This window comes from Mustelus asterias, chromosome 15, assembly GCF_964213995.1.
Source record: "Mustelus asterias chromosome 15, sMusAst1.hap1.1, whole genome shotgun sequence".
NCBI classification, from domain to species: domain Eukaryota; kingdom Metazoa; phylum Chordata; class Chondrichthyes; order Carcharhiniformes; family Triakidae; genus Mustelus; species Mustelus asterias.
In genome coordinates, this window is record NC_135815.1 from 17,797,195 (window position 1) to 17,824,150 (window position 26,956).

The 26,956-nt window shown below is 41.2% G+C and overlaps 1 protein-coding gene across 2 annotated transcripts in view; it reads right to left on the bottom strand.

Annotated features, from left to right (window-relative positions):
- Nucleotides 1-26,956, bottom strand: part of prkd3 (protein kinase D3) — a 327,516-nt gene that overhangs the window by 52,084 nt on the left and 248,476 nt on the right. For both annotated transcript variants that reach the window (XM_078229586.1, XM_078229587.1), the window contains one exon: nt 23,156-23,233. In XM_078229586.1, coding sequence (XP_078085712.1) covers nt 23,156-23,233 — 78 coding nt within the window. The remainder of the gene's footprint in view (nt 1-23,155; nt 23,234-26,956) is intronic.

Sequence of the window (26,956 nt, forward strand, 5' to 3'; positions counted from 1 at the left end):
ATTCACAACCTTTTGTAGTTTCTTGAAGTCTTGGGCAGGGCAGGAGCCATACCAAGCTGTGATACAACCAGAAAAAATGCTTTCTATGGTGCATCTGTCCGCAAGCAAGACTTCAAGTTGATGTGGATTAGAATCGATGCATGGGAAGTCCTTGCTGCGGACTGAAGAGCCTGGAGGCTGAGCAGTCAGCAATGGCAAGGGGAAGGCAGAGGACAAAAGAAATGACCAGATGGTGGAAAAGACATCGGGCGACCTAAAGCCAATGCAATTCATCTGTGCCTGCCGCTCATGAATTGGCATCTACAATCTGAGCAGACTATGTTCAACACAGAAGTGACATACACCCTGGATGCAGTCCACCTTCTCCCGAAATGGACGGATGCTAATAATAACAATGGAAACGACATACGTTCACACATGAGGACCCATTCTCTGCAAACAAAAAGAATTTGTCCGAGCTATGTGCCATTTTGAAATTCTGGAAGTGTGAGGAGCCAATAGATTCCTGTTCCTTTTCCCATGGCAATACCTCAGCCAGAGTCAACTCGCCAACGAATCAGTGTCTTTTTCTCCTTTTGGACAAATTTCAAATTTGGCATTCTTGCATTTGTCCGGATGAGTGCAAGACAAAAAGTTTTGGTAATATGTCTCTCTTTTCAGCAATATTCAAGTTGTGTCAGTGACTGTGACCTATATCATTTTGCTTTATGGTACACAGCACTTTTGAGCACCTTTTAAACTGCCCACTCTGGAACTAGCCAGCCTCTATTCCTACCTTGGGTTTGCTGAATTGTTTCTAAGCCAATTGAGACCACAACCTCTGGATAATGAATGTCAAATCTGGTACAGAAAGTGAAATAAGCAAGGGAAAATAAAAACTGGATTGAGACAGGGAGAGAGACCAGGATGGGGAGAAATGGAGAGGAAGAGGGAGAGAGACAGAGATATATATATATATATATATAAAGAGAGAGTGAAAGAGAGAAAACAAAAAATGAAAATTATTTAAAAAGAATTTTTAACTTCCAGGATCCGCAGGAATGAGATTTCGCACTTCTTAAAATAAAGTATCAATGTCAGGGAGGCTGTTTGGTAGATTTATCAAATTGTTAAATATACATTTACACTGAAATGGACAAGCCTCAACATTTTCTAGCAAGTTTAGTGTGTAGATAGCAGAGACATACCACAACTTCACGCGATTCCACATAATTCAATAGCAAGTTGGTATTTTCAGCTTTATACATCCTCAGTCACCTGGAAAAGTGAATCTCAGACAAAAACCTCCAGCACTTAAATGTGTATATATGCAAGGGGGGAGGAAAATAAAGCAAGAGAAATGTTGATTCTTTTCTAGATTATGGCCGGAACTCTCCGACTTCGCCAGCGGCTGGGATTCTCTGGTCCCCCTGCAATGAGTGAAATTTTGGTTGAGAAACCAAATTCTCCGTTCTCACTGGCAGCAGTGGCCGTTCAAATGAGATCAGAGAGTCCAGTCTATATCTCTCTCCCCTTGTTCTACTCTTGTTGCTAATGTGAAATACTTTAATGGATCTACGTTTTCCCTGTTGTTGAAAAGCAGTCTTATACTTGTATGGTGCCTTTCATGATATCAGGATGTCCCACAGGGCTTTCAGTCAGTAACAATAAGTACTTTTGAGGTGTATTCCCTGACGTAACTTTGAAAAGCATCTTCCATATTTCTATAAAATAATTTCTCATATTGATCCCTTTCCAAAATAAGAGTGAATACTCAGTACATATACTGACCAATTGACCCATCAGGTCTGTTCTTTTTTAGTACATAAACGCAAGCCAGCCAGCCCAATCCCACTCTGCTATACCTCATGTCTTTTAATATTTTTCTTTTGCAAGGTGATATCCAATTTTCTTGAAAATTATTTTTAATTAACAATAGTTTGAGGAAAAGAACAGTATGTACGAACTACCTTCCTTGTGAAGGTTTGCTTTTTTAAGGTTCCTTTTTAATTCTTTGTGTAATTACCTTAAATCAAAGCCCACTGGGTACCATCTCACTGACAAGTGGAAATAATTTATCAGTTTGCCTTCTCAACTCCTGACAAAACCACTGTCAGACCACTCCTGGATCTTCTCAGCTTGAGTTGGAGAAAACCTTAAGAACCTTTTGGTTCATTATATTTGAACAAATCCACACTGCACCTTAGTCATGGTTATTATCTGCCATCTAAAATGAAGTGCCAAAACTGCACAATATATTCCAACTATAACTTATTCAAAATGTTTCCCTACACCTCTCTCTATGAAGTTCAACAAAACCTTATTTTCTATTCAATTTTCTTTTTTCAAGACAGGAAGTAGGCAGAAAGCAGGAAACCAGTTAATTTAACAATTATCCTAGGAAAATTCCTGGAATCTATTATCAAGTAGGTTATAGCGGGATATTTAGAAAATCTCAAAGCAACCCAGCAGAATCCACATGGTTTTGTGAAAGGGAAATCATGTTTGATCAATTTAATGGAATTATTTGAGGATGTAACAAGCAAAGTGGATAAAGGGAGACCTGTGGATGTGCTATACTGAGATTTTCAGAATTCATTTGACAAGGTGCCACATCAAAGGTTACTATGCAAAATAAAAGCTCATACTGCAGGGGATAACACATTATCATGGATAAAAGACTGACTAGCTAATGGGAAGCAGAAAGTAGGGATAAATGGGTCTTTTTTGGGTTGGCAAAATATGACGAGTTGAGTGCCACAGGGATTAGTACCTTGATTATTTACAATTTATATCAATGACTTGGATGAAGGGACCGAATGCATAATTGCTAAATTTGCTGATGAAGTAACGTTGGATAGGGAAGTAAATTGTGAAGGGAACATTAGGATTCTGCAAAGGGACAATGATAGGTTAAGTGAGTAGGCAAAAATTTGGCAGATGGAGTATAATGTGGGAAAATGTGAACTTGTCCATTTTGGCAGAAAGAATAGAAAATCAGCATTTCATTTGAACGAGAGACTGCAGAACTCTGAGGTACAGAGGGATCTGGGTGCCCTGGTACATGAATCAAGAAATGCAGGCAAATGGAAAATAAATTGTTTTGCTACTGGGATGGGTGGGGGAGGGGGGGCACCACATCAGGAGTACTGTGTACAGTTTTGATCTCCTCATTTAAGGAAGGATATAAACGCATTAGAAGCAATTCCGAGAAGATTCACTTGACTGATACCGAGGATGGTGATGTTATGGGGAAAGGTTGGACAGGTTGGGCCTGTATCCATTGGTGTTTAGGAGATTTGAGAGGTGATCTTATTGAAACACGCTAGATCCTGAGGGGGCTTGACAATATGGATGCTAAAAGGATGTTTCTCCTTGTGGGAGAGTATAGAACCAAGGAACACAATTTAAAAATAAGGAGTATCCCACTTAAGATGGAGATGAGAAGAAATGTCTTTTTCAAAGGCTCACAAATCTTTGGAACTCTTTAACCCAGGAGCAATGGACGCAGGGTTGACGAATATTTTTAAGGCAGAAGTAGATAGATTCTTGACGAACAAGGGAGTCAAAGTTATCAGGTTCGACAGAATGTAGAATTAAGACTGCAATCAGATGTGCCATGCTCTTACTGAATGACGGAGTGTGTTCGAGGGACGAATAGCCTTTTCCTGATTTATATTTTTTAGATAGAAATCTAAGGATTCTTGGAACTCTCTTTTGATATGTGTTATCTTGTTTTATGGCCTGTTGTAACTGCAGAAAGTCCCTGTTCCTTTGTCCGTCATAAAATCTTCATTTCAGTGGAATATTCTCCCCCTATTCTTACTTCTGAAGTATAAAACTTCAGGTTTTCTTTGTACCCAATTACCCAGTCCACTAGCTTCCTGCTGAAGGTTTTCATACTCCTAATTGTGTGTTAATTTGGTCCCATCAGAAAATTTCAAGATTGTTCCCACATTTCCAAAGTCTGGATCAACTGTTATAGACAGTAAATATAGGGGTACGGAGAGTAAATACGGATTACAGGTACCAGGTCCTGTACGCAGGAAGCCAGAGAATGGATTTGTGGATTTTGGGTCTTGGGTCTACGGGGAATAGGATAATAACTAATTAAAACTCGGGCTGATTTCCCCACCCCAGGGAAGAGATGAGGGGCGGACCAGGCCAGCTTCTGTGCCATAAATCCCAATATGGCATAAATAAAGCCAGGCCCAAAGAGCAGGGGATCAGTGCATCATGACCTGGATATGATGGGCAGCAGTGCCTGATGGGGATTGTAGTTTCCAGTGTGAGGCCTGATTTTCAGGTCCTTGTGGATTTTGAGATGCTTGATTGGGGTAGCTGTATTACCTAAAGCCATGAGCAGATTGGTTGGTGTAGGGTAAATAAGGTCAGGAGGTTAAATGCATAGCTCCAAGATTGGTGTGAGAGAATTAAGTTTCAATTCATGGGTACCAGTACTGGGGAAAAATGGTAGCTGGATTGTTGTGGGAACTGTTCACCAGAATTTATGAGAGTTCTTTGAGGAAGTAACAAGCAAGGTGGATAAAGGGGAAGCTGTGGATGTGGTGTACTTAGATTTCCAGAAGGCATTTAACAAGATGTCACATTAAAGATTACTACACAAAATACGAGCTCAAGGTGTAGGGGTAACACATTGGCATAGTTAGAGAATTGGTTAGCTAACATTAAGGAGAATAGGGATAAGTTGGTCATTTTAGGGTTGACAAGATGTAACAAGTAGAGTGTTATGATCCTGGATCAGACCCCCAGATTTTTGTAAGATCCAATTCAGGATCAATAATGTTTTGTTTAAAGCAGATCAAGTTTGAGATACAAGGCACTTACTAAGAGAATAAAGCCACAAGATTCTACGGGTTTTGAACAAATAAAAATAATCCTTACTATACGAAGTCTGGCACCAGTGTTCTGGTGAGTCATTTAACTAGACAGGACTTTTAAACTAAATAGTGGGAGTGAGGGATCAAATGAGGGAAGATGTAATAAATTAAAGCAAGAGGACAAAGCAAGAGAACAGGGTAGCAGTAAGGGAAATGATAATCAGTGTGTGGCCACAAGGGACAGAGTGTACAAACTTAATGTGCTAGCAGATAAGGCTAGAAGTTGCAAAAATAGTAAAAAGTCAGAACTAAAGACTCTATCTGAAAGCACGCAGTATTCACATCAAAATGGATGAATTGATAGTTCAGATTTAAACAAACATGTATGATCTAATAGCCATTATAAAAATGTGGTTACAAGGTGATAAGCGTTAGGGCCTGAATATTAAAGGGTACATGACAATTTAGAAGAACAGGAAGCTAAGAAAAGGTTGAGGGGCAGCTCTGTTAACCAAGGATGACATTTGTACATTAGAGAGAGATGGCCTTAGTTCTAAAGATCGAGATGTAGAATCAGTTTGAAGAGAGATGATACATAAAAGGTAGGAAGTCACTTGTGGAAGTAGTTTCTAGGCTCCCAAACAGTAACTACACTGTTGGATGGGGTATATAGGAAGAAATAATGGGGGCTTGTGAGGAAGATATAGCGATGATCATGGGTGATTTTAATCTATATATAGATTGGACGGATCAGATTGGCAAAGGTAGAGAGGAAGATCAGTTTCTGGTGTATTTTTGGGAGAGTTTCTTAGAGCAGCCTATTCTAGCACCAACCAAAGAGCAGGCTATTCTAGACTTGATAGTATGCAATTATTAATTGATTAATTAATGACCTTAGAATAAAGGCATCCTGAGTTCGCCATGATTATAACATGATTGAATTTCACATTTAGTTTGAGGAAGAGAGGAGGTTTATGACTAATGTTTTAAACTTTAAGGGCAATTTAACTCCCAAAACAAAACTGGGCTTTTTTTTGGAAGCAGTGTAGCACCTTGTCTCCAATTCCCTGCTAATTAAAACATGCTGTTTTATATTACCTTCTAACCATTAACCCCTTAAGTCAACCATTTTAAGTGCAACAGTCTTCAAGCTGCTTTATTTTGCACTTATCCCATTTTTTACTCTTGAACTTTAACTTCTCCAGAGCCAAAAATTACCTCTAAAATATTACTATGAACCATGCACTGTAGTTATAATAAGTGTTACAGGGTTCGTGCTGGGGCTTCAACCAATTACAATCCATATCAATGCCTTGGATGACAGGATCAAATGTACAGTTGCTAAATTTGCTAATGACACAAAAATAGATAGGGAAGTAATTTCTGAAGAGAACATAATGAGACTGCAAAGGGGTATGGGTAGGTGGGAAAAATTCGGCAGATGGAATATAATGTAGGAAAATCCTAACTTGTCTATTTTGACAGGAAGAACAGAAAAGCAGCAGATTATCTAACTGGAAAGAGATTGCATAACTGATACACAGAGGGATCTGGGCATCCTGGTATACAAATCATAAAAAGTTAGTATGCAGATACTGCAGGTGATTAGGAAGACAAATGGAATGTTGGTCTTTATTCCAAGGGAAATGAAATATAAAGGTAAGGATATTTTATTGAAGTTGTACAGGCCATTGGTGAGATCAGATCTAGAGTGCTGTGTATAATTTTGGTCTCCTTATTTAAGAAAAGGCATACCTGCATTAAAAGCAGTTTCAAGAAGGTTCACTCAACTAATTCCTGGGATGTTGATGTTATGGGGAAAGGTTGGATAGGTTGAGCCTGTATTCACTGGAGTTTAGAAGAATGAGAGGTGATCTTATTGAATATATAAGATCCTGAAGGGACTTAATAGCGTGGATGCTAAAAGGGTGTTTCCCAATGTGGGAGAGCATGAAACTGGGGGATACAGTTGGAGTCTCCTATTTAAGAAAGGGATGAGACAATTTTTTTCTCAGAGGGTCGTGAATCTGTGGAACTCTCTTCCCAGAGGCAGGGTCATTGAATATTTGTAAGGTAGAGGTTTCTAGATTCTTGACTAACAAGGGAGTCAAAAGTTATCAGGTGTAAGCAGGAAAGCGTCGAGGCCACAAGGGCCACAATCAGATCAGCCATGATTTTCTCAAATAGCAGAATTGGCTCAAGTGATCATCAAACTAATGCTTTTTGTTCATACTTTCATATATGACTCCAACACTGACCATTATGGAATTAATTCAACTTTCCAGTCTGAAGAACTCTCTTTCAATCCTACCATGTGCTTTCTGTCCACAACCAGCTTTCTATCTATCTGATCCATATCCTCCTTAAAAGCACACCTAACTTTGCCGTGAGTCTCATATGTGAAAAACGTTTTGAACACCTATTTAAACTGGATCTGCTACTTTTCCTTTATCTACACACTTCTTTTCTTCAAACCACTTATGCTATTTAGAATATATGCTGTATGTTACATATTAATTCCTGTTTTTCTAAACACTTCCAAATTTCATTCCACTTTACAGACACTCAGTTGGGCAATAACTAAGGCAATAATTACTTATAGTTTGATGGTTTATTCCTGTGTCTATTTTTGAAGAGAACTGTCAGATTTTAGTCGTCTGGTAAATTGTTCTTTCCACGTGTTTTGGAAGACAGTTAAAGTTGCTGTTACTTCCCTCGGGATCATTCAAATGTAAATCATTAGGTCCCACTGATTTATCAACCTCGGGTAATTCTTTGAAATAATAAGTGGCACTATTTGTTTTTCATCTACCTTTGGTGGTTCTACAATCTCAACATCTAACTTTTCTGTGAAGCAAATTCTTTGTTAATACATTTGTTATTCCTTCCCTCTCTACTTCAAGCTCATCTCCTTTATCTTAGTGGTCTTACTGATTTCTTAAGTAGCTGCTCACTACGTGATAATGAAAAACCATTATCCTTGATTCTTTTTTTGAACTAATTTTAATTCATATGCCCTCTTAGCCTTTTTCATCTGCCCTATCATAGTTTTCCTAAATGCCTTATATTTGATCTGGCTTATCTTGTCATAATCTGTCCTGCGGTTTCACATTTGAGCTAATCTCCCTAGTCATCCATGAAAATCAAGCCGTTGGCACAATTCCTTGACTCTGCATGGAAAAGGATTTCTGCTGTTTATTTTTTCTGCCTAACTTAAATACCGAGACAAGGGTTCACTGAAGAAACTGAGCAGAAACTGTGTATATTTGCACAATTTCTCAACCTGAAAGGGTCTCCCAATTAAGACAGAGATAAGGATTTTTATTTCTCTCAGAGGGTTATGTCATGTCTGAAACATTCTTCTCCAGGCAGCAATGGAGGCAGGGTCATTCTATATTTTTAAAGCTGCGTTATATCGATTATTGATTGACAAAGGAGTCAAAGACTACAGGGGAGGACAGAAAAGGAATCAAGACCACAATCAGATCAGCCATAATTTTATCAAATGGCAGAGCAGGCTTGAGGGGTCGACTGACCTACTCCTAATTCACATATATACAAGGAGCTTCATGTATTAAAACAATCACTTCCTTCAAATAGACTATGGCGACAATAGTAATGAGGAACCGGACCCATTATTTCAACAAATGTTAGCAACCAGACAGGCTTCAAAAGATTCCTACTAGATTACTAAATAAACCTTATATTGTGGTGAAGCCGTCACTTTGTTTAAGCTCAATTATCTGGCAAAAATAAAAAAACTGCCTTGCACTGTCGTCCCCTGCTCTAAACATTGAGATCATTTGAGAAAAAATCTTTTTAAACAAAGAAGCAAACTCATGCAGGACATGATTCACATCACTTTTTACACTTTGGAAAAGTGTCCTCTGCAGTTTAAATATACTTTTTAAAAGTACACATGAACATTACTTTCTGGTTGTTTTTTTACATGAGACACATCAGCTGATAGAATAGGCAGTAGCAGCAATCTTTCAACTAGTACAGTCTCAAAGTAAACATCCACAACAACCATGTCTACTTTCATCAGCATAGCAATATAGATAAGCAACAACTGCCACTTGGTCATACTACAGAATTTTAATTTTATTATTGTCCACATAGCCTCTTTCACGATGGAAAGTATGTTTACAAAAGTTAATTATCACAATTTCCCATATTGCACAGCCACTTATTACAGTACTTTTGCAAAACCAATGATAAAAATGGAACTCAAAACTCTACTGTAAAAGGAACACCAAGTTTGGCTTCTGTCAATCATTCAATTTTAAGCTAATGAATTATGTGCTTATTTTTCTCGTGAATCCACATCCCCTCTTCCCTTCCACTACCCCAGTTGTGTTGCACGTATACAGACACACACTGTTTAACAGCACCTTAATTCTGAATCGGTGTTTAAGCTAATGTCCACAACACAACACATACAACAGTACAGAGCAACACTTCAAAATTGGTTTTATTAATCTGAGGCAGTCATCTAACTAAACTATCTGGGGCAGTCACCGAAACTTGACAATTATCAGTCCAACATACATAAAGTAGCAATTTGATCACTTAAAACATTCAGGAAACCATTGAAATAAAAGCAGAAAATAATAAAAAATAAGTACAGCAGGTTTGTAGCATCTATGAAAACAGAAACACAGTTAATGTTTCGAGTTCCCATGACTCCTCTTCAGAGCTAAAAAGAGGGAGAAATGTAATGGATTTTATATAGTGTTAGAGAGGGGGTAAAGCAGGTGGAGTAAAATAGGTCAGTGATAGGTGTGAGCGAGGAGAGATAACAAAAAGGTGTTTGGGAAGAAGGGAAAGGAAATGTTAATGGTAATGTAAAGTGCAGTAAGAAGTCTCACAACACCAGGTTAAAGTCCAACAGGTTTATTTGGTAGCAAATACCATAAGCTTTCGGAGCAATGCTCCTTCGTCAGATGGAGTGGATATCTGTTCTCAAACAGGGCACAGACACAGAAATCAAATTACAGAATACTGATTAGAATGCAAATCTCTACAGCCAGCCAGGTCTTAAATGTACAGACAATGTGGGTGGAGGGAGCATTCAACACAGGTTAAAGAGATGTGTATTGTCTCCAGACAGTACAGCTTGTGAAATTGTGCAAGTCCAGGAGGCAAGCTGTGGGGGTTACTGATAATGTGACATAAATCCAACATCCCGATTTAGACCGTCTAAACCGAGGAGAAAGTTCAGTCGAAAGCTGTTGGCCTTAATGTTGAGTTCAGAAATCTAAGGGCAACCTTAGTTGAGGAAAAAGGCAGACATGTCGGAAGTACTGTTTTCGAAGGTGGCATCATCAGAGCAGATTTGATGGAAGCGGAGAAACTGGGAGATTGGGATGAAGTCCTTACAGTGAGTGGGATGTGAGGAGCTGTAGTCAAGATAGCTGCGGTGGGCTCATAATGAATATTGGTGGTCAGTTGATCAGCACAAATGGAGACAGAGGTGTCAAGGAAGGGAAGGGAAATGGCAGAGATGGACCATGTAAAAGTAAGAGAGGGAAATTGGAAGCAAAAATCAATCATTTTTTCCAGGTTCAAACAAGAACACAGATACAGTCAGCGATGTAACAGAAAGAGAGTTGTGGGAGAGGGCCTGGGGTGGTATTAATTTTCCAAACTTTCCTAGATTTAGGGAACATCCCATTAGATTGGAAAATAATAGTTTCTTTATTCAAAAAAGGGAGAGAGTCAGAAAGCAGGAATCTGCGTGCCAGTTAGTTTAATATCTGTCATGGGACAAATGTTGCAAGTTGTTATTAAAGAGGTTACAGCAGGGCACTTTGAAAAATTCAAGGCAATCAGACAAAGTCAATATGATTTTGAGAGTGGGAAATCAGATTTAGCCAATTTATTTGCATTTCTTGAAGAGGTAACATGTGCTGTGGATAAAGGGGAATCAGTGGATGTACTATATTTAGATTTCCAGCAAGCATTTGTTTGATAAGATGCCATGTTAAAGTTATTGCAAAAAATAAAAGCTCATAGTGCAGGGGTTAACATTTTGACATGGGTAGAAGATTGGCTAGCTAACAGGAGAGAGAGTAGGTATAAATGGGCCATTTTCTGAATGGCAAGACTGAATGAGTGGTGTGCCACACGAATCAGTGCTGGTATCTCAACGTCTTACAACTTATATAAATGCTTTGGAAGAAGGGACCAAAGGAATAGTTTTAAATTTACTGATGACACAAAAATAGGTAGGAAAGTAAGCTGTGAAGTGGACAAAAGGAATATTGATAGACAAAATATAGGTAGGTTAAGTAAGTGAGCGACAAATGGAGTGTAATGTGGCAAATGTGAAATTGTCCGCTTTCGCAGGACAACCAAAAAAGCATATTAATAAATGGTGAAAGATTGCAAAGCTCTGAGTTGCAGAGAGATATGGGTGTCCTAGTGCATGAATCACAAAAGCCTGGTGTGCAGGTACAGCAAGTAATTGGGAAAGCTAATAGAATTTTGTTTATTGCGATGGGAATTGAATATGAAAGTAGGGAGGTTATGCTTCTGTTATACAGGGCATTGATGGGACCACCTCTGGAGTACTGTGTACAGTATTGGGTTCCATGTTTAGGAATGATGTAAAAGTGTTGGAAGCAATTCATAGAAGGATTACTAGAACAATACCTGGAATGGGCATGTTGTTTTATGAGGAAACATTGGAAAGGCAAGGCTTGTATCTTCTGGAGTTTGGAATAGTAAGAGGCAGCTTGATTGAAACATAGAAGATCCTGAGGGGTCTGGACAGAGTGGATTTCGAGAGGATGTTTCTCCTTGTGGGAGAATCTAGAACTAGGGTCATTGTTTAAAAATAAGGGGATGCCCATTTAAGACACAGATTAGGAGATTTGTTTTTGTCTCTGAGGGCCGTAGGTTTTTGGAACACTTCCTCAAAGGGCAGTGGAAGCAGAGTCTTTGACTATTTTTATGGCAGAGGTAAATAGGTCCTTGAAAACAAGGTGGTAGAAGGTTATCTGGGGTGGGTGTGAATGTGGAGTTGAGGTTACAATCAGATCAGCCATGAACTTATTGAATGGTGGAGCAGGTACAAGGGGCCGAGTGGCCTGCTCCTGCTTCTAATTTGCATGCGAGTATACAAGTCCCCTGCTCGTCTTTGAAATAATGCCATGAGATCTTTTCCATCTACCCGAGGGGTAGATGGGGCTTGTTTTAACATTTCATCCAAAACAGGAGACCTCTGATAGTGCAACTCTTCCTTAATACCCGGAGTGGGGTTGAGTGAGGCTTAAAGGCAAGAGTGCCACCGACTGAGCAATGACTGACACAATCAATGAAAAATCACTCCAGCATGTAGTGAATCATTTCTAGAGATTTCTTATATTCGTCCAAGCTGTCTTGGCAACATTACTGTGCCATACACATTCTTGCTCGTGTTAAGCGACAACAACTTTCAGGATACAAAGCCGGTTCAGCATCAAGAGAATCACTCACTGAAATGCTGCATCGGGCAATCACAGTAGCTAGAGAGGTTTGTATGAGGGAGAAGGAAGAAGCTCAAATAGTTAATACTGCAGATTCCAAATTCTGATGCTCTGAATTACACTGACAGTAACTGTGGCAAGGATTGTCACTGAAAAATTGGATTATTCAGTCATTCACCATGTAACTGAGCTGCTCTTTACTACTTACACTACTATGTTGAGAAGAGCATTAATTACCTTCTGTGCTGCATAACCAACTTAACAATGCTCATCTTGGTCAGTTAACATAAAGAAGAATCTGTCATGGTAAGTCACCATTCACATCACAATTAAACTTCTGCTACCCATGTCAGATCTTTATTGGCAAACCAGAAGTATACTGTTGACTACTTATTGCTTCCATATTAATACTGTAGCTGCAAGAGCAGGTCAGAGGCTAACTCACTTCCTGACTCCCCAAGGTCTCTCCACCATCTACAAGGCACAATCAGGAGTGTTTTGTAATACTTCACTTGCCTGGATGAGTGCAGCTCCAACAACACTTAAGAAGCCTGACACAATCTAGGACAAAACGTCATGCTTGATTGCACCCCATCCACCACTGATGCACAGTGGCAACCGTTTGTACCATTTACAAAATGCATTGCGGCAACTCACCAAGGCTCCTCTAACAGCACCTTCCAAACCCACGGCCACTATCATCTAGAAGGACAAGGACAGCTGATGCATGGGAACACCACCACCAGGAGGTTCCCTTCCAAGCCACTCATCATCCTGACTTGGAAACGTATCACTTTTCCTTCACTGTCACTGTGTCAAAATCCTGAAACTCCATCCTTAACAACACTGTGGTTTACCTACAACGCATGGACTACAGTGATTCAATAAGGCAGCTCAAGGGCAATAAGGGATGGTCACTGAATGTGGGCCTTGCCAGTGATGCCCACATCCCATGAATGAAAAAAATAGTGCTGAAGTCTGCTTACTAGGTTGCAGAGGAACATTTGTGGTTATCACCCTGTGTCAGGGAAATAGGCATAGATGGGGATGTGGTGTAGGGAGGAAGGGAAAAAGAATCGCAACCAGCAAGGAGCCCATAAATTGGCCCAACTTCAAGAAGATAGTGCCAGCAGAGGAGCACAAACACTACCTCTCTTTATATTTAAAGTTTGATGAACTGATGCTAAGTTTGAAGAAATTTAGGTTTAAATAAACAAAGTTTGATGAGATGATGAAAGATGTATCATAAACGGTGGTTATGCCCCTTGCTTATAATTAGACTAGGGCAGGACAACCATGTTAAAAGCAAAGATCAAAATATGAAGTAGACTCTGAAAAGCTGTCAGCACATTCATCTATATTTCTGGAACACAGTGGTAACCATGAATACTTCCCTTTTAATCAATCTCCACTTAACCTGAAGGTTAACGCAAGTTTGGCTGATAGCCATTCTAACACCACAGCATACATACCCTAAAAATACTTATATCAGCAAAATTAAACTTTAATCTTTATTGTAAATAACAAGCAGGACACATACCCTGAAAAAGTCTCACAAAACCAGGTTAAAGTCCAACAGGTTTATTTGGAATCATGGGCTTTCGGAGCGCTGCTCCTTCACTCGCTTGATGAAGGAACAGTGCTCCGAAAGCTCGTGATTCCAAATAAACCTGTCTAACGTTAACCTGGTGTTGTGAGACTTCTTACTGTGCCCACCCCAGTCCAACGCCGGCATCTCCACATCATGAAAAAAAAGGATCAATTTTGTCTAGTTAACATATTCTCTGAAGAACTACAAAATTACCACCTTATTTCGACCCTGATACTAATGACAGTCAGATTCTGATGGTTATAATAGGATGAACTAGATGGCCCACAGTATTTTCCTTTCAATCCTCTCTCAAATCATTTCCCATTAACTCTGACAGCAGCGATTCAAATTGGAACATCACTTCAGGGCCTCATCCAAGTTTTCACTCTTCACACACAAACCTGATAAGTGAGGATTCAGGCCACAGGAACAATCAAAGGCAAGCCCAATCCTTTCTGCATCCAGCGTCCATACATACATTTTTCGAATAAGGGGCAACAACAGAATGAGGAGAAGCAGGAGCAGGAATCTCAGAGAAATTCTCTTGAACTCTGAATCCGCTGTATTGCATTTCTAGCATCCCAGGAAAATTCTGCTACGTCAGTAACCAGGAACTGAACTAGAAACATTATTGGTCTGTGTGACTCAGTAGCACATCATGTAAACACTACAATTTTAATAATTAGAGTGCTTTAAGATTGCATGACATCTGAAAGCTTGCAATATAACTACACTGAAATTCAATGAACAAGTCATTTTCATAAGGCTTCAGTAAGGCAACGCAATAAAAAAAAAATCTTACATAGGATGTGAGCATTGCTGGTTAGGCCAGCATTTATTGCTTGTCCCTAATTGCTCTCGAGCAGTCTTGGGGCCCCAAATCCACGACCAGCAGACAAGCAACCAAAGATACTGAGGGATGTGAAAGTGGAAATTTCAGAGGCACTGGTGATAGTCTTCTAATCTTCCTTAAACACAGGGGTGGTGGCAGAGGACTGGAAAACTACGAATGTTACTCCAGCGTTCAAAAAGAGATGCAAGAATAATGGTGGCAACTACACACCAATCAGTTTGACTTCAGTGGTCAGGAAACTTCTGGCAACTGAAGTCCAGGACAAAATCAGTCATTTAAGACAGATGTAGGATAATCAAGGAAAGCTAGCATAGGTTCATTAAGAGAAAGTGTTTAGCTAACTTGCTGGAGTTTTTTGAAAAAGTGACAGAGAAAGTTGATAAGGGCAATGTTGCTGATGTGGTGTATTTAGATTTTCAAAAGACATTTGATACAGTGCCACATAACAGACTTGTGAACTCATGGAATAAAAGGAAAAGCTGACAGTTGGATAAGAAATTGGTTAAGTGACAGGAAATGGAGAGTAGTGATACTTAGTGATTTTCCAGATAGGAGGAAGGTTTGGAGTGGAGTTCCCCAGTGCAGGGAACTCTGCTCTTCCTAATATATACTCATGAGCCAGACTGTGGCATGAAGAGCATGATTTCAAAATTTTCAGTTGATGCAAAGGAACATCGTCAACTGTGATGAGGATAACCTTGAACTTCAAAAGGACATGGATGTTTTGGACAATTGGGCAGACAAGTGTGTGGTGATATAAACAGGGCCTAGTTTTAAGGCTGATAAAATTGGATATCCTAAATTAAAGAATTGGGCATATTGAAATCAAACACAGTCAAACCTCAGGCAGGCCAATTATACAAATACACAAACGTGTCTGGGCCTGACCCATCAACCACCCATCAAAGGTCGTTACACTCTACTTGAGACTTAGCAGGAGATCATGGCACCTCATTGAAATGCATTGGCCTATTGTTAGAAGTGCAGATCGAGTCAGACTTTCTGTCACCAAGAGTTCCTGTAGATACCTTATCTGATAACAAGTTCAACAACATGGAGATGGACACCTGGGGGGTGGACCCTGGTGTCCTGTCAGGCAGACATCAAGAAACCCACTGGGTATTGGAACCCCCCCTGGAACCTCATTGGCCGGAAGCCAGAGAAGTTTCTGGAAAGACAAGCAGGTTGGGGGATAAAGGGACACACTTTGAGTCACACAGGAGCGAAGACTCGACAGGGGAGACGGCCGTGACCATTCGGAAGACTGACCAGAGAAGGAAGGAAGGAAGAAGCCGCCATCGAGACTCACTTTCATGACGACGGACCAGAAGGACTCAGAGAATCGGACCTGCAGTTCACCAAACCATCTTTACGGGTAGTATACTTGAATCTGCTGGGGTATCCTCTTGTTTTATGTGGGTAATTTAAGGGTTAATAGTGTTATTATTAATAAACTTGTTGAACCTTTACTTGTGTTTGTCCTTTGTCCATCTTGCAAATAAGGGCACCAGGGTAAAACCTTGGAGTAAGTAAACTGGTTGAAAGTATCTGAGAATTAACAGGTACAACAAGTGGCAGATGAAGTTCAATGAGGAAGTGTGGGGTTATTTATTTTGGGAGGAAGAAAATGAAGAGACAGTATAAAATAAAGGGAGATACTCTTAAGGAGGTGCAGGAACAAAAGGACCTCGGTGTGTATGTACACATGCTATTGAAGGTGGCAGAGCATGATAAGAGAGCAGTTAATAAAACATATGGTATCCTAAGTTTTATTAGCAGGAGCATTGACTGCAAGAGTAAGGAGCTCATGTTGTCCATATATGAGAGACTAGTTAGGCCTCATCTGGAGCACTGCGTCCAGTTCTGGGTGCCATACTTGAGGAAGTATGTGAAGGCACTGGAGAGAGTATAGAGTATAGGGAATCACAAGAATGATTCCAGGAATAAGCAACTGTAGCTATGAGGATAGATTGGGTCTGTTTTCCTTGGCGAAAGGAATGCTGAGAGGAAACTTGATAGAGGTATTCAAGATCCTGAGGGGCATGGACAGGGTAAATAGTGAAAAACTGCTCCCTCTCAAGAGTACATCAAGAACTAGAGGCCACAGATTCAAAATAGTGGGCAAAAGGAGTAGAAGTTATGTCAGGATTTTGCTTTCATCCAGAGGATGGTTGGAATCTGGAACAAACTTCCTGAGAAGGCAGTGGAGGCAAGTTCGATCAAGGTATGCAAAAAGGAGTTGTATTGCTATCTGAAAAGAAAGAACATGCAAGTTTATGGGAGTAAGGAGTGAGACTAGTTAGAATGCTCTTTCAGAGAGCAAATGCAGACTCAATGGGCTGAATGGCCACCTTCTGCACTGTAAAGATTCTGTGATCAGACTGGATTATGAGCAACAACCTGCATTTATATAACATCTTTAATGTGGTAAAACAGCTCTAAACACTTCACAGCGGTGTTATCAAACAGCATATGGAAATATTAGGACAAGTGACCAAAAGTTTGCACAAAGATGTAAGTTTTAAGGAATGTCCAAAAAAGAGAGAGAGGTAGAGAGGTTTAAGGAGAAATTCCAGAGCTTAGTCTGGACAATTGAAGGCATTGCCATCACTGTCTGTGAGTAGTACTTCTACCAATCTTGGAGACCAAGGCTGGTGGACTCATGAGCAAAATAAAGTATTTATTTATAATTATGACAAAAATTGTTATTTACGTTAATAGGCATAAAAGGAAAGTGTTACAGGAAATAATCCTTAAAGAGGCAAGGGAGGGGGAGAGAGAAACTATTTAAAGTATTGGATTGCATAAAATAATTTAAATTTTGCGAGAATAATTTCTCACAGAATTCTTTAAGTATGTAATTATATCCATGATTGGTTAAGGAAATGTCGTAGATATAGTAGCTATTGATATTAGGAAAGCAGATAGGGCCTTGGTTTAAAAGTCTCAGCCAAAAGATGTCATTTCTGACCATGCAGCATACCCTCAGTGTCAGCCTAGATTACGTGTTGAAGTCTCACTTGAAAACCCAATCTGTTGACTCAGAGGGAAAAGTGTTATCACTTAGCCACAGCCAACATCTCTAGACATCACTGATAAATAAAACCATACCTTGCTCATGCTCCCCCCACCCCCACAACGTACAATAGTGAACTTCCATAGATGTTGGGTGGAATTTTATGCAATTTTTGTCTCAGTGGCCAGCTAGCATGAAAATGAGAGAGTTGCTGATCTGTTTTTTTGGGTGAGTTTTCTTGCCCAATCTTACGCATTCTGTCTCTGAAAAGATGGGCTAGTCAGTTTCTAGCCAGAGAGGCTGGGGCTGGACTTAATTCGCCAGCTCGCCTGGAGAGGGAGGGAGACCTCTGATGCTGCACATGCGCATTAGCAGTAGCAGGGGTCAGAGATGCAGCAGCCCCCACTGCTCAGACAGATCGTGGTCCCGGTTCCCTCCCCCACCGATCGCAGGCAGAGTGGCAGCAGACGCCCCCCGCACCACTCAATTGGCCCCATCCCCACTGGTCATGCCCCCTGGCACTGCCCGGTGGATGGTGCCAAGGTGCCCGGTGGGCATTACCCAGGTGCTAGGCTGGCATTGCCAAAGTGCCAGGGTGGCACTGCCCAAGGGGCACCCCAGCCTTGTACTCGGCCTCCCCGGGGCCTCAACGGCCTCCGGTTCCACAGGCGAGGCCAACGTCCCCATTCCATAAACCTCTCTTGGCGAGGCCATAAAGGCAAGCGAGCCCGGACGATTGAGCGCCAGGCTCACTAAGCAGATGTAAAACAGCATTTAAATACATTTAAATAAATGATTCAGCCTCTCGCCCATTTCCGGTGAGAGGCTGACCACGCCGGAAATCTGGGTCTCGTAAAATCGTGAGAGCCTAGAAATCAGGATCACGCCCGATTTCTCTGCTCTCATGTGATTTTACCACCTGCTCCGCCCATCGATGGGCGGGACGAGCCAGTAAAATTCCGCCTGTTGAGATCAGATTTATTATTATAATGAATTGATTGATTTAGTTTCCACAAGTCTTTTTCATTCTTTCAGATAACTCCATAGAGGTGACCTTCTTAATTGGTATTGGTACTGTATCTTTTGTAACAGTGGTTTTCTAAACAGAAAATCCCAAATGTTTCATTTCAGAACAGAAGGCAGAGGTAAATCCCCACACTGAAGTAATCCCATTTCTTTCAAAATGCCCTTTCCACGCTCTTAGCACTGACTGTCAAATGGATATACCAGTATAGTGGTTATGGAATGGACTAGCCTCTCAAATGGAGTACAAATCCAAGCCATGGGAAGCTGTGAAAGCGAATTCAATAAATCAAGGTATTATATAGAACATAGAACATAGAAAGCCACAGCACAAACAGACCCTTCGGCCCACAAGTTGCGCCGATCATATCCCTACCTCTAGGCCTATCTATAGCCCTCAATCCCATTAAATCCCATGTACTCATCCAGAAGTCTCTTAAAAGACCCCAACGAGTTTGCCTCCACCACCACCAACGTCAGCCGATTCCACTCACCCACCACCCTCTGAGTGAAAAACTTACCCCTGACATCTCCTCTGTACCTACACCCCTGCACCTTAAACCTGTGTCCTCTCGTAGCAACCATTTCAGCCCTTGGAAATAGCCTCTGAGAGTCTACCCTATCCAGACCTCTCAACATCTTGTAAACCTCTATCAGGTCACCTCTCATCCTTCGTCTCTCCAGGGAGAAGAGACCAAGCTCCCTCAACCTATCCTCATAAGGCATGCCCCCCAATCCAGGCAACATCCTTGTAAATCTCCTCTGCACCCTTTCAATGGCTTCAACATCTTTCCTGTAATGAGGTGACCAGAACTGTGCGCAGTACTCCAAGTGGGGTCTAACCAGGGTCCTATAAAGCTGCAGCATTATCTCCCGACTCCTAAACTCAATCCCTCGATTAATGAAGGCTAGTACGCCGTACGCCTTCTTGACCGCATCCTCCACCTGCGAGGCCGATTTAAGAGTCCTATGGACCCGGACCCCAAGGTCCTTCTGATCCTCTACACTGCTAAGAATGGTACCCTTCATATTATACTGCTGCTTCATCCCATTGGATCTGCCAAAATGGATCACTACACACTTATCCGGGTTGAAGTCCATCTGCCACTTCTCCGCCCAGTCTTGCATTCTATCTATGTCTCGCTGCAACTTCTGACATCCCTCCAAACTATCCACAACACCACCTACCTTGGTGTCATCAGCAAACTTACCAACCCATCCCTCCACTTCCTCATCCAGGTCATTTATGAAAATGACAAACAGCAAGGGTCCCAGAACAGATCCCTGGGGCACTCCACTGGTCACTGACCTCCATGCAGAGAAAGACCCCTCCACAGCCACTCTCTGCCTTCTGCAGGCAAGCCAGTTCTGGATCCACAAGGCAACAGCCCCTTGGATCCCATGCCCTCTCACTTTCTCAAGAAGTCTTGCATGGGGGACCTTATCGAACGCCTTGCTGAAGTCCATATAGACCACATCCACCGCTCTTCCTTCGTCAATGTGTTTGGTCACATTTTCAAAGAACTCAACCAGGCTCGTAAGGCACGACCTGCCCTTGACAAAGCCGTGCTGACTACTTTTGATCATACTAAACTTCTCTAGATGATCATAAATCCTGTCTCTCAGGATCCTCTCCATCAACTTACCAACCACTGAGGTTAGACTCACCGGTCGGTAATTTCCCGGGCTGTCCCTGTTCCCTTTCTTGAATATAGGGACCACATCTGCAATCCTCCAATCCTCCGGAACCTCTCCCGTCTCCATCGACGATGCAAAGATCATCGCCAAAGGCTCCGCAATCTCCTCCCTCGCCTCCCACAGTATTATATCAAAAAATCCTATGAAAATTGCTACTTTGCCTTAAAAAAATCATTTATGTCCATCAGGGCAGACAGCGTGCCTTCTCCTTTCCCTGATCTGGCTTGCATGTTCTGGTGGACTCTTTGGGCAGTAACCTCCTTGTGGAGGCAATCAACAGCGGATTGCCACTCAGTACCAACTTTTCTGTGCTAAAATGCTAAAGTGCCTGTTTTGGCTGACCTTCCTGACTCAGGCAGATGAGACTCCAGCAGCGAAGCAGCTCCAGTGGCAAAGTGTAAAAGGAGTGGAGCGATGGAGGACATATCCCCTTTTTTTACTGCACGAGCTACCATAAATCAAGTGAGTTTAATTATCCCATTGAAATTAACAGGCCAGGGAGAAGTTAAATGTCCAAGTTAAGTGAATGGGGTGTGGGGGTGGAGGGGGTCAGTCATCGGATGTGAGAGTCGGACATCAGGAGTTCAGGCCCAGTCGGGTCAGAGGTGGGGAATCCCATGGGTGGTGGTGGGGAGTGGTTGAGTAGTATGGGGAATCCCATGTGGGGGGGAGGGGTGGTTGAGTAGTATGGGGAATCCCATGGGGGGGATGGTTGAGTAGTATGGAGGTTTCCCCCGGGGAGGTCGGGGAGCTGGGGATGGGTCCGGCTCTTTAAAATGGTCGTGCTGAAGTTAGAAGTGATTTTATTCCTTCTAGCTCTTTCAGAGTAACTATGAGTGTAAAATTGGCTGAACCATCCAAAGTTAATGATTTAAATTGCTTTGGTTCCCATCGCAGTGAAATTGTCTAGGAAACATTAGTCCTTCTGTGTAATTGGTAGGTGAATCCTTACCTGGGAACCATCTGGAGGGATTCTCCCAGCACATCTTTGGTGTACCCCTCAAATATGACACTGGGCAGCCAGAAAGTTACAGGTCTTTATTACCTCCTGAAGTGGCTTAATAAGTGTACATATAAAACCATCCTATTATATGGTCCACCATCAGCTTCTGAGGGCAACGAGGAATGGGGAACAAATATGGCATTGTTACATCTCGAGAACATATATAAAACAAATCTTATGTTGATTGGTTACCGATTCACAAACAGGATGGGTGGGGGTGCAGTATTTTGACCTTTATTTTAAAGCTGTTTATTGTATAGAAAAAGTGGTGGGCAGGAGCTACCACACAGCACACAGTGAAAACGTTTATTACCAATGGTTTCAAGGTTGATCTAATTGCTATAAAATTGCTCTGCAATATTCATGAACTATCTTCGACAGAAGTTCGACCTGGAGAAGTGCCTCAGGCAGCGACTCACTGCAAGGCGCTCACAGGTTTTGTCCAATTGGTTGGTAATAGCCCAGCATGTCACACTATTCATTCACACGCATATGAACATCAAAAAGTGATGTAAACGATGAAGAAAAACAAACCAAAGCCAACAGAGAATCTACTGAAAAGAAACAGACCATTTAAATTCTAAAGGAGTAAATGGCGACTGACGCCTGACCACAGACAAACTTTACCACATAAACAAGTCATAGAAAAACTTACAAACTTGACTATTCACCAAAGCCGTTGTTACGAAAGGTCATATTAATTTGCAACTGTATAAGATTCAGCCCACACAAGGACATCAAGATCAAACTCACCCTTCAAAAGTTCAATTGAACTGTCTCAGCTAAGCCCACTGAGCTGATAAGATCATTGTCATTTCAATGTTTCCTGTTGACTTATCACAGTTGCGCTCAAATAAACAATTTGCCAATTACATTAGAGTTACTGTGGTGTTTCTTCCCAAATTCCCCATTAAATTATTCCCCTCCTTTCCTGAGGAGAGTAAATTATCTGGGGTAGGGTTCAACATCCAACCCTGACAGTTTTAAAACTTTCCTAAGGTAGCTTTATTTCAAGCCTGGCTAGTATACCTTAGTGGGTTATTTGACTATGTGAGGCTCCACATGTAAACCATATCTGTTTTCACTCAATGCACACACCCCCACACCCGCAGAGACTGAATGATATTTTGGCTGATTCCTGTCACCTTTATTCACTGATGACAAATGGAGCATTCCCAACTGCTTGAACCAGCTATGCTGGCATGATCTGGATAAAATACCTGGATAACTTATCGGGCGAGATTTTCTGATGCTGCCATGGAGGGTTCCCCCGCAGCGGACGTGGCAAACCAGCCAAAAGTGCATTCATTTCGACGGGACCGGAAGATCCCATGGCCGGGTTAGACTGGAAAATTCTGGCCATAATTTATGAAAAATGTCTCACAATCTGATGGCTATTGCTCCAGAATTTATCACAATGCACTGGGATCAATAAGGCCATTTAAAATAATTGTTGAAGAACAAACATTACAAAACCTTACTAACAGTTACAACATATATGGCAAATCCACTTTAAAGTCTCGACCAGAAAATTACAATGCAAACAAATCCAGGACAAATAAAACAGTACATTTTATAGAAATAAACCAAGTGACATCATATGCTGAAAATATTCCTCACCATATCAATTATCTTATGTCATTTACATTGCCACATGGGACTGAATGACGTGCGCTTACCTTGTAATACTTGGTTCCAGTGTCATTCTGAAACAGTGTAAGGCACTTGCTGTCCAGCCTCCAGTAATGTCTTTTTCTCTGCAAGAAACAAAATCATTATGAATTCATTTCATATTTATCTATAAGACCATGTTAGAATCATTTTACTAAATAGAAGGACGAGCCTGGTTTTAGTTGCCAAGCCTGTTCAGATCGAAATGTCCCTCGACACAAAGATGACACCATCAAGATGACTCCTGCAACAATATATGTCAATAGAATGAAACTTTCCAAATTGAATACTTTTATCGGATTTTAAACAATATGAAATTCGATCAAAGATATTGGATGAGAAAAAGAACAGATCGTATCATTTAGTTTTGAAAATGTTTCTTCCATTCTCCTATAGATTTCCTACAATTTTGTTCTGTACTAAAGGAAAATACCCAACATCTCCAACTTTTGTAGAGCAACACTATCATTAAATTATATTGCCTCTGTAAGCCCTTCACGTATATCAACCGGTATAGGTTCTTTACATCCCGAGTTCCCTAAATACAATAGCTGTCCCTGAGGACCAGAGGATAGTGCAGGCTAAACAACATTCATAAATGAGTGAAAAACATCATCAATGGCAGTGAAAATGCTCAATGGTATTTTAGCAAATGCTACCAGAGTTCCCAGAGGCCTTAATGAATGCTTATCACAGTCATCGGATGTGAGAGTCGGACATCAGGAGTTCAGGCCCAGTCGGGTCAGAGGTGGGGAATCCCATGGGTGGTGGAGGGGGGTGGTTGAGAGTAGTATGGGGAATCCCATGTGGTGGGGCGGGGGGGGGGGGGTGGTGGTGGTTGAGTAGCATGGGGAATCCCATGGGATTCTTATCTGTTTATGAATGCTTATCTGTTGCAAGTTGTGGAAGTGAAAAATGCTATTAGCAATAAGACAAATTATGAATTGGGAGGTATCTTGAGAGCATTTCACAATTACAGAAAACAAATTATTCTAATTGCACATTGCCATCGTTGGAATAATACACACTGTTTAGGTCATTGCTGTTTCTTGTTTTGAATGCAATGTATTGGTCGAGAATAAAAATGAAATGAGCGATTGTGGGACATAAGCCAAGTTAAGAATGGAGGAAACGTACACCATAACTTACATAAAAAACTCTTTTAATGTGAAAAAACATTGCAAGAAACTGCTTGGTGCCTTAATGTACAAAGAGACATTGAGCCAAAAAAGCAATAATTAGAATGGGTAACCCGAATCAAAGCTATGGGTCTTAAGGCGATATAGAGAGACATAGGAAAGTATAAAGTGAATACTTAATCATGAAACCTGGATAACTAAAGATATGATTGCCATTAATGAGGCAAGAGGAAGAAAGAACATACAAGAGTCTGGAGTTAAATAAAGAATAAGAGTTTTAAACTTAAGGTCAATACAGGTCAGCCAGAACAGACTTGATGGGTAAACAGGAGGGGATGCAGACAGAAGAGTTTTGGATGAGCATGCAGCATATATTGGGTAAAGAACAGGAGGCTGACCAGGAAAGCATTGGACAAAATAGAATTTGGAATGGAAAAAGCATAAATCAGGGCTTCTGTGGAAAACTGGCTGAGGTAGTATGGTTAGCAGGTTGGAATAAGGCAGCCTCAGTGGTGGAGATGGCACAGGTCAAGAACTCAGTTCAAAATTGAAAAGAATACAGAAATTGTAAAGGCTCACAAATAAAGCAGAACAAGAAGACTTGTGATGGAGGGCATTTAAATGAAGATAGAAACAGGTTATCTGACTGGGATTATGAACACAGATCAAGAACACCAAGCACAAAAAGATAACAAGTCTCAAGCTAAATAATAGATTCAAACTGATCTTTTACCATTTACCTCACCGAGCTATAGTTACCCGTCACTATAGTTATTTCTTTATAAAAATGTATTCTTTCATGTGATGTGGGTATTGTTGGCAAGGCCAGCATTTGTAGCCCAGCCCTAAACATCCTTGAACTGAGTGGCTTGCTAGGCCATTTGGGAGGGCAGTTATGAAACACTGCTGTGGATCTGTAGTCACATGTAAAATAGGCAAGGTAAGGACAGCGCATTAGTGAATCAGATGGGCCTTTACAACAATCGATGTTAGTTTCATGGTTACCATTATTAAGAGACCAGCATTTAATTTCTGATTTTATTAATTGAAATCCGACTGGCTGATGGGATTTGAACCAGTGTCCTCAGAGCTTGGACCTGAGCCTAGGGATTACCAGTGCAGTGACATCCATTAATGACATAAGGAAAAAAGATATGGGTAAATACTTAGTTGCAAGGTGCATTGAGATTCAAGATTATGCACCAACAAAGATAATTCAATGCTGTGAATATAGAGTCATAGATCGTACAGTGCAGAAAAGGCTCTTTGGCCTATCGAGTTTGTATCAACAATAACTACGACTAAAAGCATGCTAATTCAATTTTCCTGCACTTGTCCCATATCCTTGAATGTTATGATACTTCAAGTGCTCATCCAAATACCTTTTAAGAGGTTGTAAGGTTTCTAGCCTCCACTACCTTCCCAAACAGTGCATTCCAGATTCTCACCACCCTCAGTGAATTTTTTTTCTCAAATCCCCTCTGATTCTCCTGCCCCTTGCCCTAAAACTATGCCCCCCACCCAGTGACTGACCCCTCAACCAAGAGGAACAGCTGCTTCCTATTCACCCTGCCCATACCCCTCATAATCTTATACACCTCAATCATGTCCCCCCCCTCCCCCCGCCAATCTTTTCTGCTCTAGAGAAAACAATCCAAGCCTATCCAGTCTCTAATATTTCAAATACTCTATCTCAGGCAACATCCTTGTGAATCTCTTCTGCACCCTTCTAGTGCAATCACATCCTTCCTATCATGAGGTGACCAGAACTGCACACCGTACTCCAGCTGTGGCCTAACCAATGTTCTGCACAGCTCCAACATAACCTCCTTGCTCTTATACTCTATGCCACAACTGATAAAAGCAAGTGTCCCGTATGCCTTAACTACCCTATTCATCTGCTCTGCTGCCTTCAGGGACCTGTGAATGATTACCCCAAGATCAATCTGTTCCTCTGAGCTTCCTAGTGTCCTGCCATTCATTAAATTCCCTTCTCTTGTTACTTCTTCCAAAGTGTATCACCTCACACTTAACAGGGTTAAATACCATCTGCCACTCTCTGCCCATCCGACCAACCCATCTATATGTTCCAGTAAACTATGACCTTCTTCTTCACTATTGATCACCGTACCAATCTTGGAGTCATCTGCAGACCTGCTTATCATTCCCCCCCCAACATTAGCATCTATATCATTTGTGTATATAACAAACAAAAAGGACACAGCACTGAACCTTGTGGTACGCCACTGAACACCAGCCTCCAATCACTCAAACAACGTTCTACAACCACCCTTTATGTCCTATTACTATGTCGGTTTCTGATCCATCTCACCAAGTTTCCCTAAATTCCATTTGAAATTAAATCTCTCCTTCAAAATTTTCTCCAATAATTTCCTTACCACCGTCATGAGACTCATTGGTCTGTAATTCCCTGGTTCATCCCTGCTAATTTTCTTGAAAAGTGGAGCCACATTGGCCATCCTGCAGTCCTCTGGCAGGTAAGAACTAAATATTTATGTCAGAGCCCCTGCAATTTCCTGCTTTGCCTCCCACAGCAGCCCAGGATGCAATTCATCTGGGCCTAGGGATTTGCCCGTTTTTAAGCCTTAAGTCTCCAATAGTTCACTTCCTATGTCAAACTGCTCACGGTCCTCACAGCCCCTTTTGCTG